The sequence below is a fragment of the Pseudopipra pipra genome, chromosome 14, assembly GCF_036250125.1.
Source record: "Pseudopipra pipra isolate bDixPip1 chromosome 14, bDixPip1.hap1, whole genome shotgun sequence".
Taxonomy (NCBI): Eukaryota; Metazoa; Chordata; class Aves; order Passeriformes; family Pipridae; genus Pseudopipra; species Pseudopipra pipra.
The window spans coordinates 4,675,979-4,688,405 of NC_087562.1; the positions used below are offsets into that span (position 1 = coordinate 4,675,979).

The 12,427-nt window shown below is 41.6% G+C and overlaps 1 protein-coding gene across 1 annotated transcript in view; it reads right to left on the reverse strand.

The window, feature by feature from the left end:
- Positions 1–84: 84 nt before the first annotated feature.
- Positions 85–12,427, reverse strand: part of LOC135422280 (polycystin-1-like protein 2) — a 38,319-nt gene continuing 25,976 nt past the window's right edge. The window contains exons 31-43 of the mRNA XM_064671360.1: positions 11,709–11,937; positions 10,714–10,945; positions 10,209–10,305; positions 9,646–9,786; positions 8,784–8,969; positions 7,603–7,930; positions 7,371–7,504; positions 6,331–6,458; positions 5,857–6,017; positions 4,318–4,528; positions 2,870–2,971; positions 1,558–1,689; positions 85–745 (exon numbers count right to left, since the gene is read on the reverse strand). Coding sequence (XP_064527430.1) covers positions 620–745; positions 1,558–1,689; positions 2,870–2,971; positions 4,318–4,528; positions 5,857–6,017; positions 6,331–6,458; positions 7,371–7,504; positions 7,603–7,930; positions 8,784–8,969; positions 9,646–9,786; positions 10,209–10,305; positions 10,714–10,945; positions 11,709–11,937 — 2,207 coding nt within the window. The 3' untranslated portion in view covers positions 85–619. The remainder of the gene's footprint in view (positions 746–1,557; positions 1,690–2,869; positions 2,972–4,317; positions 4,529–5,856; positions 6,018–6,330; positions 6,459–7,370; positions 7,505–7,602; positions 7,931–8,783; positions 8,970–9,645; positions 9,787–10,208; positions 10,306–10,713; positions 10,946–11,708; positions 11,938–12,427) is intronic.

Consider the following 12,427-nt stretch of genomic DNA (forward strand, 5'->3'; position numbering starts at 1 on the left):
CCCGCCGCGCCGGCAGCGGGGCCGGGGCCGGCGTGAGGGAGCCGCCATCTTCCCGTGAGGGAGAGCGAGAGGTTTTAGGCAGACTGCAACAGACGCTCAGTGTTTATTAAATAAATACAGGTGTCGAATCTACAGCAAGCGCACGTGGGACGTTTCGCCTTAGGTTTAGCGTTACTTCTTAGCTGTTAACTGCAAAATAACACGCTGAGAACGGCTCGCTGGTGGACACCGCGTCATTCTCCCAGAACGTTCTGAGTTGTGAGGGACCCACACCGATGATCAAAGTCCAGCTCCTGGCCCTGCACAGGACACCCCCAAGAATCCCACTATGTGCCTGAGAGCATTGCCCAAAGGCTCCTTGAACTCCCTCAGGCTTGGGACCACGACCACTGTCCTGGGAGCCTGTTCAGTGCCCGACCACCCTCTTTAACCTTTTCCTTATGTCCAACCTAGACCTCCCCTGACACAGCTTCACGCCATTCCCTTGGGTAAGCCCGTTCTAATGAGAAGCTGCGATAACCTAAGCCTAAAACCTAACCTAACCCTAACCACTGCAGCTGATAGCGAACGAGTAAATATTTTGCCCACAAGCAAAGTGACTTTTCAATGTGGTCGTCGTTCACTCGCTGACAGGTTGCTCCAGCTGCCCGTCAGTGACTGGCTTCTCTTCCTTCTTGCATTTAATCCCGAAGAAACTGAAGAGTTTCATTAGCATTAGATCAACAATCTCCTCTTCTTCTGAAGCCTGAAATAACAACAAGCAGCAAGTTACTCGGATGCACAGACCAGAAGTGGATTCAGTCGCAAGACAAAATCTCTGCTTGAGTTGAAATAAGCCAACTTTCACTCCCAGCAAGGCATGAGTGGCTGCCAAAGCAAAACTTGCCAATATTTTTATCCAGACAAAAGCCTCAGATGAGCATGGGCACCACAGAAATTTTGGCTCTGTCAGAGCCCATGGAAATCTTTCTACAGGAGACTGGAGTTCACTTGCCAGCTCCTATACAGCCAGTGGTATGTACAATGAGCCACCCACCGTTTCTAGATGAAGCAAATGAGAAAAACTGAATATCTCTTGTCTTTTACCAACCACATCCTTTGTTTTCATCTCTTTTGACTTTATTTAAAACATAGAGGAATTCTGGGCAGTACTGGAGTACTAAGCTGGATTTCACACCATGTTATCAATAGCTTGAATGGGTCAGGCACTCACAATGAGAGTTTTAAAAGGAGCTGTAAAGTCCTCCTGCACTTCAGCAGCAGTTTTGGCACTGATTTCAAAATAGCTCAGCACAAGCCTAAGCACAACTTTTTGCTGGGTTTAGTATGTGAAGAGAAGGCTACAAATCAGATCTCATACTGCATCTGAACAGCAAGTCGTCTGGCCAGGAAAAGACAGCGGCAATCTGGAAAATCTGAAGTGTGCTTTCTCAGCAAATGTTGACTTCTTAAGAGTTGGATTGAATTTACATGGTTTTCATCCATGGCTGAATACGTAAATCATGAGTAAGCACTGAGCAATAAATATTAAAAACAGGAGAGTTTAGATGAACACACCTGGTAGTGCTTCTGCTCCTCACTAAAAGCAACCAGAATCACCGAAATGAACAGATTCAGTACCACAAATGTCATAAAAATGATGCAGGATCCAATTAAGAAGGAGCCTAAAATTGGGTTGTAGTCCAAGACCTGTATAATTCGTAAGGTAAGACATCATATTGTGATTGTAACCACAAACAGACATACATACGTACATACAAGCAGTTAAGACCCAAAAAGTTTGTCTTTCTGAAAATCCCGTGTCTAATCAATTATACCATATGTATTATAAATATCTATACATTTTCTCCTTTAGCCACTGTCATGTGTTAATATGATATAGTAAAAATATGATAGAATATTTTATATATATATTTATAAGATTGGCAATCTTATATATATCATATATATATATAAGACGGACAATCTTTGGGGTTTTTTTAAGTATTTGAATTTGATTGTAATGGTATGAAAGTTTCACATGACAGGTGACAAGCCTGGAGATCTGTTTATCCACGGAACAGCTGAAGCTCCCTCACACCTCAGCTTTCAAAGTACACATGAAATCTCTTTATGCATTTATTTTATTTTATTGTATGTTTTACAGAGAAGCCCAGTCAGACCTTCTTAGACTCTTAGAAACCAAGGGTTATGAAAAATCCAACCCCCTAATTTTCATGTAAGCTACAACAGAGGAATATATTTCCGTGATTAAAATGAGTGGGATGTAGAGGTGAAAAACGTTGTGCCCAGTTACTGATCTTCAAAGCCACCCATATCCTACTGGACCCATGGTCTAAAAACAGCCACCAGGAGGACTTCACAATCAGAGATGTCCAAGAACTAGCTTGCTCCACAAAAAAGAGTGTTCAAAGGATATTGCAGTATTTGAAAGAACTTAGTGAAAAAGTCAAGAACAATAAAAACCAATGTAACACAAAGTTCCCCTTGCCTTTCTTGGGAAGCTGGAGGGTTTGTTCAGAACAAACACAAGGCATCACTCACATTTCTATCTTTAGCTTTCTAAGAAAATTGCTCAAAACTTTCTGTAATGAATTAGCAACATCCCTCTAGTTGAAATGTGGGCAGGTTTCTCAATGAAAGGTTCATTATGAGTCTCCTCATGGTCAAAATGGGATGCAAGAGAGATTTCACTTGGTGTCTTTTTCTTGATGAGAAAAGGCGACTGATTTAGGAAGCTGTGGAGCTTGCAAAATTATATTAATGTTTAACACTAATTGGAAGTATTTCTATTTGCTGGGTCAGAGCATATTTGGTAGCTGAGATGCTAATTATATGGTGATAAACTTCCCAAAATTAAAAGTGGTACCTCTTCATAGTTGAAGATTCCCAGCTGAAGACTGACCATGGTCTCTGCTGAATCAAAGAGAGTTTTGTAAGAGTAGAGCTTCCAGCCAAATATCAGGTTTGCCTGCAGAGGACAGAAGTCACATCCTGTGTCATGATCAGAGTCCTTGCTGCAAAATCAGCTGATGACTTCTGTATTCAGAGAAAACCCTCCCAGCTTGTCATTAGAGCCATGAAGCTTTTTGTGGTTTGGGTTTTTCTTTTATTTATAAGCAGGGGAAACATCAGACAAGGTCACAGAAGAAGCCTAACCTAGAGCTAGAACTGGATTCACACTTTGTTTAGTTTTAAGACCTTTTATCATGGGTATGAGAATGTCTTATATCAGCTCAGCTTGCCACTAGATATGTGAAAAAATCTGCAAATACATGACAAAAATCATGAAAGTAATTTAGCTCATCTTCAAGGAGCAGATTTATCCCTGTCCAAACAATTCATAGGCACAAACACAGATCCTTCCAAACAGGCAAGCTCCTTGTTTGCCCTCAGTAACCAAGATGCTGATTTGTTAATTTATACCTTGAGGGCCTACTGTGTCTGATTTAAATGAAGGCTGCTGCAGGCTCACCTTTTTCTCATCCCTCTGCTTCTTTCTTTCACAGCTCCATCACTCTCATGATGGGACAGCAGGCTGGCTCATGGAACTGATCTGATCACTTATTTTACCTGGTAAGTTTGTGACCACACCAGTGCCTAAAGCTACTCAGTTGCCTGAGTGGCAGTGCTGGAGGGAGGGATGAGGGACACAAAATCAGGCAGTGTGAGTCTGCAGCAGGTCCTGTTTGTCACAGGACTGTCCTTTATGGGACAACTTGGATTTGGCTCAGATGGTTTCCACTTTCTTAGTGACTCTGGAATTAATTTGCTGAATTTCCCGAATCGCCCTGCCAGAAGATTTACACAAAACATCTCAGTTAAACAGTAAATGTACATAAATAGTTGCAGTCCAAGAATAGTTACAGTCCAAGAATTCTTTAACCTCACTAGGATGAAAATATAATTGTATTTGTATAATAAGTATTCCTGCAATAGGCAGAAAAATAATTATTTCCCACTTATAAACTAGCCAAACAGAAAATGGCACTTGCTGCACTCTCCACATAATAATTTTATCCAGAAAATTATTTTTCCTGTACTTTGTTCTTTGTCATATCTATTACACGTAGATAACCCTTTTTTTTTTAATCTCAGCATTTATTTTTTACTAAATTTTGGTTTACAAAGAACAGACAAGTGGGTATTTTAACTTCTCTTTCACACATACAAGCTGCTAACCTAAGATTTGGACAGACAGCTTTATTCCATTTTACATGGCAAAGCCACGTTGCTTCCAGCATCCAGAAATAAATCATTTAACCTGACAGTCCCTGGGTGCTGCCTGCAGACAACAGAAAGCCCAGGGGTACTCACAGCAATGGAATAGGCAAGGAACATGATTGCAATCACAGTGATGAATCCAGAGATGTCACCCCATGCCCTCCTCAGTGTTGAGGTGATCATGTTTAGTTTAGGGTTGAGCCTGAGGAGGTGCCACAGTTTCACTGTGGAGAGGAGCACCAGGAAGGCGATCAGGTAGCCAAGAACTGCATCAGCTCTCGCTGTCTCGCTGAAGCTCACAGAGCTGTTGGACAGAAGGGAAATGTGTAACACACCATGCACAAAGAGTCCTTTGAAGAGCATAAATGGGTGTGCTGGAAAGGCCAGTGACTCTGTCCTGGTTTCACTGGAGACCTAATGAGTTCCTGCTGGAGTCTTCCCACCTGTTCTTCCTGCTGTGCACACACAAAAAGCTCAGTTGTGCAGGGCAGAGTTGGGTTTTTTTTTAATGTTTTTTACAGCATTTTAGCTGTAGCCTAAATGCTGCTTATTTTTATCAACTCATAGTTTAAAGGCAGCTAATGCAGCTTTTATAAGTTGTGTGCCCAAATAGAGAGCATGACATATTCCTGGGTGATAAAAAAGTGCTGCATTAGCAAGAATGTAGCTGTCAGGTTAAAGAAGTGCTTGTTCTTTCTGCTCTGTCAGCATATGTGAGGCTGCATCTGCGATTCCTAGTTTTGGGCTCCCCAGTGCCAGGAGTCTTTGAGTCCAATGAAGGGCACTGAGATGGTTGGGAGTGGGGGCACAGGACACATGAGAGAAGGGTGTGGGAGCTTGGTTTGTTCAGTCTGGAGCAAAGAAAGCTAAGAAGGCCTCCAACTGCTGTCTCCAGCTATATAGTCAGTGGTTATGGAGAGGGTGTAGTAAAACACTTCCTGGAGGTGCCCAATGACATGACAAGGGATAATAGCCACAAGCTGCAGCAAGAGGAATTCCAGATGGACATGGAAAAAACAGGGTTTTTTTCTCCACAATGAGAGTAGTTCAGGGCTCCAGAGAGGCTGTGGAACCTCTGTCCTTGGAGATACTCAAAACTCAACCAAACAAGACCCCGAGCAACCTGATCTAACACCAAAAGAGGGGGTTGGAACAGAAGCCTTCAGAGGTCCTTTCCTTCCTAAATCATCCTGTGATCCTGTCACTTCTGTCCTGTATGACTGTATTTTAACAGATGTTATAATTTCCCATTCTGTACTAAATAAGCCATTATTGTCCCCTAACCAATGGCTTTTTACAACAAAGAACAAGGCAGATTATGTGCTTTCTGGGTGGATGTCCTGTGGCAGAAAGGCTTGTTGGTTCACAAGAGGGTGATGCAGACAGGAAATTAGCAGCTAGAAAGGGAAACTTAGTGCTCAAGTCTGCTGGATTTTATTAGAGAGGTATCAGAAGAAAATCCTATTGCTGACACAAATCTAAGCCCTGAAACACTTACAGGCTTCATGAATATACTCATATGGGATAGCAGTTTCTAGCACAGACAAGCTGCTGTCTGGGAAGGGGAAAAATAGATTTATTTCTGCGTAAGTAGCAACAACAAAGGATGCATTAAATAGCATTAGTACATACTTCTCTTTGTGTTCCTGGTAGTAACTGATGTCTCGGGTCCCAAGGATTGTCCTCTTCACAAACACTGACAGAGCACTCCAGCTAATCAATATAATGGCCATCTCCAGGAGATTCCACTTGCTGTGGAAATATCTCCATCTCAGACTCTTCAGCAGTTTCCCCTGTGAAAAGAGGAGTTTTACTGTCTCAGTCTCATGACTCCAGATCATATAATACCTCTAAAGATTAGGGCAATTCCCTCTGCAATAAAACAGACTGCTGTGCATCAATAAAACTACAGCTTGCACTAATTACTCATTATCTTTCTCAAAAGAAGCATTCCAGCCAAATCAAGTGTTGCCTTCCCATTATGGGATTTAATCTTCCATTGGTGTGGCAACAGCAGTGCTTCTGAAATCAAGTACAGTCACAACGTTTTTGTAAGTGAAATCCCCCCCAGACACAAGGTGATGCTGAACTTTCCACTGGGCTCACCTGTACTATCATGTAGTACACAATAAAGAGGAAATAAATCCCTTCTGCTGCAACCACAAAGATGTGGAGGCTGTTGGTGTAGGGGTAGAGCCGGACACTCTGCAGCTCTGCACTTGTGAAGAAGGCTCCTGAAACACAAACAGGGGTCACCTCAGGGCTCTGACAGTCACACCTCTGTTCTCATTCCAACACTCAGTTCACCAGTCAGACTTCTGTACTTGCTTTCACATCAATGTGAGCATGACTCCAACTATCAAACTGAGATTTAGACTGGATTATATGAGTAACCTTCTAAGTGTTCTTTGACATTTTCCTCAAATAGGCATTTCAGGCAGTCAGTGGCTTTCAGAGTGGTAGTGCTGTCTTGTGTCATAGCACAACACTAATCCCAGCAGGGCTGAGTTTGGATTGGACTGCAAATGCACGACTGTAGCAGGAGGACTTGGAGATGTAAAGCTGAATCTTGTTCTAAAAGGAACATGAGCTCAGTTTTGCAGTCAGTTTTGGCATTTTCCAGCACCAGGCCAGACCTGAGGGAGTCTGCTCCCAGACCAAATGTGTTTTTTTACAGCCTTTAAACCAGAATATGGTTTCTCTGTTCTCTTTGTTGTATCCAGGTTATGTATTATATGATTACACAGCAATATACTGGAAGTCATCTGGAACAAAAAAGACAGACTGTTATTTGTGCTTTTTGTCTTAATATTGTATTGATTAGCTGAAGAGATTAGGAAACATAATTTTTTCCTGTTCTTGTATAAATTCTGGAGGATAAGTTTCAGTGCCATGTTTTCTTCATCAGCAGGTGACCACAGCATAAGCAAACATAAGATATTCCATTTTGGTCAGTATTACTGTGATGCTGCATTTTTCCTTAATGATTTATATAATTTGCATTGATACTGTCATGATTAGATTTATTAAAACCCTTCTGTTTACTGAATAAAGAACTAGGAACACACTGACAACATATAAATCCACCTTCTATAGGTGCACTGCTTGCTGTCTTCACAAATGTGTAACTTAAAAAATATGCTCACCCAAAGCATTGCTCTCAAACATCAGGCTTATAATGCAGAACAGGTTCACATTGGCATTGTAGACTGTAAATTCAACAAACACTGCTCTGGTGAAGGTGTCCAGCCAGGCATTGTTGAAAAGGTATTGGAGAATTCTGCCAAAAAAATGTAAAGCCAGTGATCCAACTCATCCAGGATAGAGACAGTATCCCAGGGAGGAGGCACTGATAACTTACAAGAATACAAGTGGTACCTGGAGGCATTCCCAGGCTCAGTTCCCAGGTGAATCACGTATCCCCCTCCACTGTAGGTGGCCAGTTTACCCCAGCTGGGCTGCCCTCTCAGTTTGGACTGACTCTGATACTGCCACGCTGAGCTCAGGTCAGAGGAGTTATCAAAGACTGAAGAATTCCAGTGCTCCCCATAAACTGCTGTATCTTCTGTCTGTAGGGAGTATGGAGCATGGCATTCCTCAACTACATGCTGGAGTTTGGGAGAAATAGGGCAGGTGTCTCCTTTCACTCTTACTTGGCGAATTCGAGCACTCCCCACCAGCTTGGAATTGCCATCTGTAATGAATCCTAAACAGGAGATGGAAAAGAGCAGCACTGGCAACATGACAGAACTAATAATATTTCTTCATTTCGTTTATGATTCACTGATGCGTTAATATTTTGCTATATATTCTTTTCTCAGAAACACTGTAAGCAAAATAGTCATGGAAATGAAACATCATGTTGATTGGAACTGAGTTCTTAAAGAACATCCATAAAACCAGAGTTCACTATCACTACCCATCTGTATTTTATACAGAAGGAAAATGAGGCCTGGGGGAGAAAAGTGACTCACTTTGACTCCCACAGCAGAGTAGCTTTATGCAGTGTTCCTGTGGCCTGTCATGTCCAAAGAACAACTCTGCTAATGTATTTCAGTATATACCCTTAAATGTGAGCTGGAAAACGGGTCAGATTTTTCTGCATGTGGCTACATAGAGAAAACATGGTGATATTGCATAATTTGCCTTCACATTGACCCAAGCCCTGATGCAAACAACTCTCCTGAGGAAAGCTTTATGGTGCCACCTGTCTGCCGTTCTCTTTTCTGGGTTATGGAAAGCAGCTTGTGTAGAACTGAGGCATATATCTGAATGTCTGCAGTACCTAATGTAAAATGTGAAAAATGTAGCATTATAGTACAGAACTTTTGGTTTATATTAAATACAAGGAAAATATCAGGGCACATTTGACCTGTAATCAAGCTGTGGGGATTTTGTTATCCACTAGTATTCATATTATCATATTATAAGAATCCATGCTAGCCTTGTACTCTGACATCTCTTTCTCCACTCAAATACACCTGTGAAAGTTAGGGATATGTATAAAAGATTATGCTTCACAATCTGGCAAGCTGATGGGAAACAATGTGACTCTGCACCTTTATATGATCCATAAAGGTTTTTGAGTAAGGTGGTGTTTGCCCACGTGAAGAAATCCTGGTAACTGTAGACATCGTGGAATCCAGCTGTAAAGCTGTCCTCAATGTGTTTGTTCAAATAGTAGGAATTGGGATCTCTCTGCCCATAGGCAACCAGTAACAGCATCCATAAAAACCCAATATAGGCTGGGAAAAAAAACAGGAAGAGACAGCACATGTGAGAGCTGAATTACCAATGCTGTTCAAAACACACTGCAGGAATGGTTACTGCTGTCAGGCCAAGGAGGTGCTTTGTAGACTCTGGGTGACCAGTGCCAGTAAATGTGCACAAGCTGCTGCAGTTTAACTGTTTCACAACTGGAATGTGAGCAGCAGTCAAGAAAGCAAGAGGGAAGGCTGAACAGCAGTTCAACAGCTCTAAATAAAATGAGTAGTCTAACTTTGTTCCCAGTGAAGTTGAGGTAATTTTTGCCATTGATTTCAGAGGAAATACAACAAGAGCACAAATCATGATCTATAGATACTACTGCTTTTAGAAAGATGTCCTTCCTCTGCTCTTTGACTTCACCTTCATTTAACTGTTGATCTCCTCATTCTGTCCTATTTTTGTTTTAACCTCTCATGTGTCTGTGACGTGTTTCTTTACCATAAAATCAAGACTTAGCCACACTTCTACCTCCAGCTAACATTCCCACCTCCTTGCAGCTCCAGCTGCCACAGAACAGCCTGTCTCTACATCACAATGGCTGGCAGAAAGCTGAAGATGTGCCAAAACTTTGTCACCCAAGAGAACAATATTTTCACTGCTGTAAAAGTACTGATGAGTACTACTGAATAAAGCAAGTAATCTAGGTATGGATACCCAGGATTTCTCGGATGAGGGCAAATGCTTTCTGCTCCTTCATGCAGCTGATTTTCATTTTTTCCACATCAGCTGCAGGAGGTGGCCGGTAAATGTTGCTTCTACTGTCCCTTCGGGCTCCAAAGAGAGGGTGTGAATCACCTGAGAGGGAGAGCAGTAAACCCTGGGATTAGTAAACAGATCATCCATGTCCTGCTTTTTGTTTCTTTGGACATTCAAAGGAAACATTTCTATTTATTGCTTTCCCTTAGGAAACAGTTCTGCAGGATTTATCCAACCTATACATACAGTGGTCTTTATTTTTTTCTGCAGCTGACACAAAATCAGTTATTTAGGTTTGTTTTCACTTCCACTTGATCTTGGGAATGCTAATGGGTAGGTAGGTAGTCATAATGCCTGTGGATTTAGTGATTTCTGCTAACATTGACAGCTAAGATTCAGGTATGTAAAGATAACCAGTGAAGTTCTCAGCTGAGCTGAGTCACACATTTATGCATAAAGCACTCCAAAAGCTTGAGAATGCTGCACTTTCTTTAATAATATCTCACTTTACCAGCACTTACCTGGTGCAGATAAAGGCCCATCAATAGCTGGGTTTTCTACATCCTCATGTTCCACCTTCTTCAGAACCAGAGCAAAAAAAGCAGCAAATCCCAGCACCTGGAAAGAATCAGCTATAACTCACCATATGCCCATTTCATATAAAGAAGTGCAGGCCACTGATCCCTTTGGATCCAGGCACTGCAGAGAACAACTGCTCTCTGACTGTTGAACTCCTGCAGCTGAAGCCCTTAAACAAGAGAACAGTGCACAGTGACACATCTTCCCTGCTCAGAAACCTCATCACCTATTAAACCCTGATGAAAAAAGGGAGATGAAACTAATGGAGGTAATGTCAGCAAAAGACACCAGAACTCTGCAAACCAGCTGCTAACTCTTTGTTAAGGGCAAAGGCCTCTCATTTTATACCTTAGATCCCGTGGTTCTTTAGAACGTGCTACACTGCCTTCCTGCAATGGTAGTAGATGAGCTGATCTTGGCCAGTGGTTGTATTTCTGAGGATCTCACCTTTAAGGGCTGTGTGATGAAAAGACTTTCCAAGAAGGAGATGACCATGGAGATCAGCCACTTGATGGAGTTCTCCTTGCCATAGTGCAGCCCATAGAGCATGGTAAAGAACCCGGACACACCACTGGTGGCTGCCACCAGGAACCACCCGATGAACACAAACCACCAGGGCAGTCCTTTGGAAGAAACACTCTTCTTGTCATCACCAGAGAAGTTTGAAGTCAGGGACCACCTTGAGAGTCAACCAGAAGAGAAAACATCAGTCTGTGGTAGAACAGGAACCAAAATCACAACCATCAAGTTCACTGGGAACAGGCAACATCTTATGATTTAAAACCTCAATCAAAATATTCTGACTTCTTTTTACTAATGCAGCTTTGTAGGATATATGGATAGCAAAAAGTATGGTGAGCAAAAATGAGAGGAAGTGTGCAGAGATCAGCTAAAATCAAAATAAATACGATGGGCTTATTTACTCCTCAGTTTATGCATAATTGAACCTCCAGTAGAATTATTGACAAAGAAAACCATGACTGTATTTAAGCTGCTGGATGTGTCTCTTGTGATCAGCATAAAGGCCAGGGAGATAATTAGAGCAATTGTTTTCAATTCTTCCAATTTAATTATCATATTTCACTGCACTATTTTTGTCTGCTTATTACTTTTTCTTTATCCATACATTTTAAGAGACTTCTGTGACTTTGGAGCTTGGTGATTATCCCAGCCCTTTACTATCATGTGGCATTGTGTTGTAACTTTCCATTTTGGAGGCAAAAATAACAAAGAGCAATGATCTGTCATTATTGCCTTTGTGTGCAGTTCACAGTGCGTGGAAATTTCTTTTCTACAATGGTATAATAGTAAGACTTATTTTTACAGCTATAATAATAGTCATCTAGCACATATTAAGCAGTAATTATTTGGGCTCTGTCATCCTGACCAATTTTGAACTCATGAATTTACTTATACTGAGAGTGAGATGAGAACCAGGTTACCCCTCACTGGTGGACGCTGACGAGCACATTCGGGGCTCCAGGAGGTTCTTCATGTGCTGAACCTGATGAACAGCTTGTGTGTAACTCTGAGGCACCTGGAATTTATGGGGCCCCAGTAATTCCAGCTCCATCTCCACATGCTGGAGTTGTGTGTACAAGCAGCGATTGTAATCGCTGTATTTCGGTCGCTCACAAATTCTCTTCTCTGGACTTGGGCTTCTTGTTTTTTCTGCAGGCAAAGAATTATTTATTTACTTATTGAGAAAAACTATGCCTAGATTAAAATAGTGTTCAGTACAAAGGGTAGTAGAACTGGAGCTAATGAATGTGACAAAGTGAAGAGTAACATGTCAAGGGATGTGTAAAACCAGCTTTAGTACTAGAGCTTAATACTCTTCTGCTGGAATTGTTGCCAGAGGGCAACTTAGTTAAACAGGTCCTAAAACCTTAATAGAGAAGTCAGATCAGATCAACTGTTAATTTGTTCATAGTTTCCCTGTGCAATTAGTAGCTTGGTAGACTCATTGGAAAAGACAAATATGAGTCTCAATGAAATCAGTTAGATTGTTTACTCATATATTCTTGTTTAATTGAAGATAAATAAATGCCTGAGTTGAGAGTCAAACTGAAAGGAACAACAGCACAAGACCAAGAGGAAAAAAAAGACAGGTTAAAAAACTGATATTCATGAGTCTTTGTGCTGGTAGATACTGATCCTG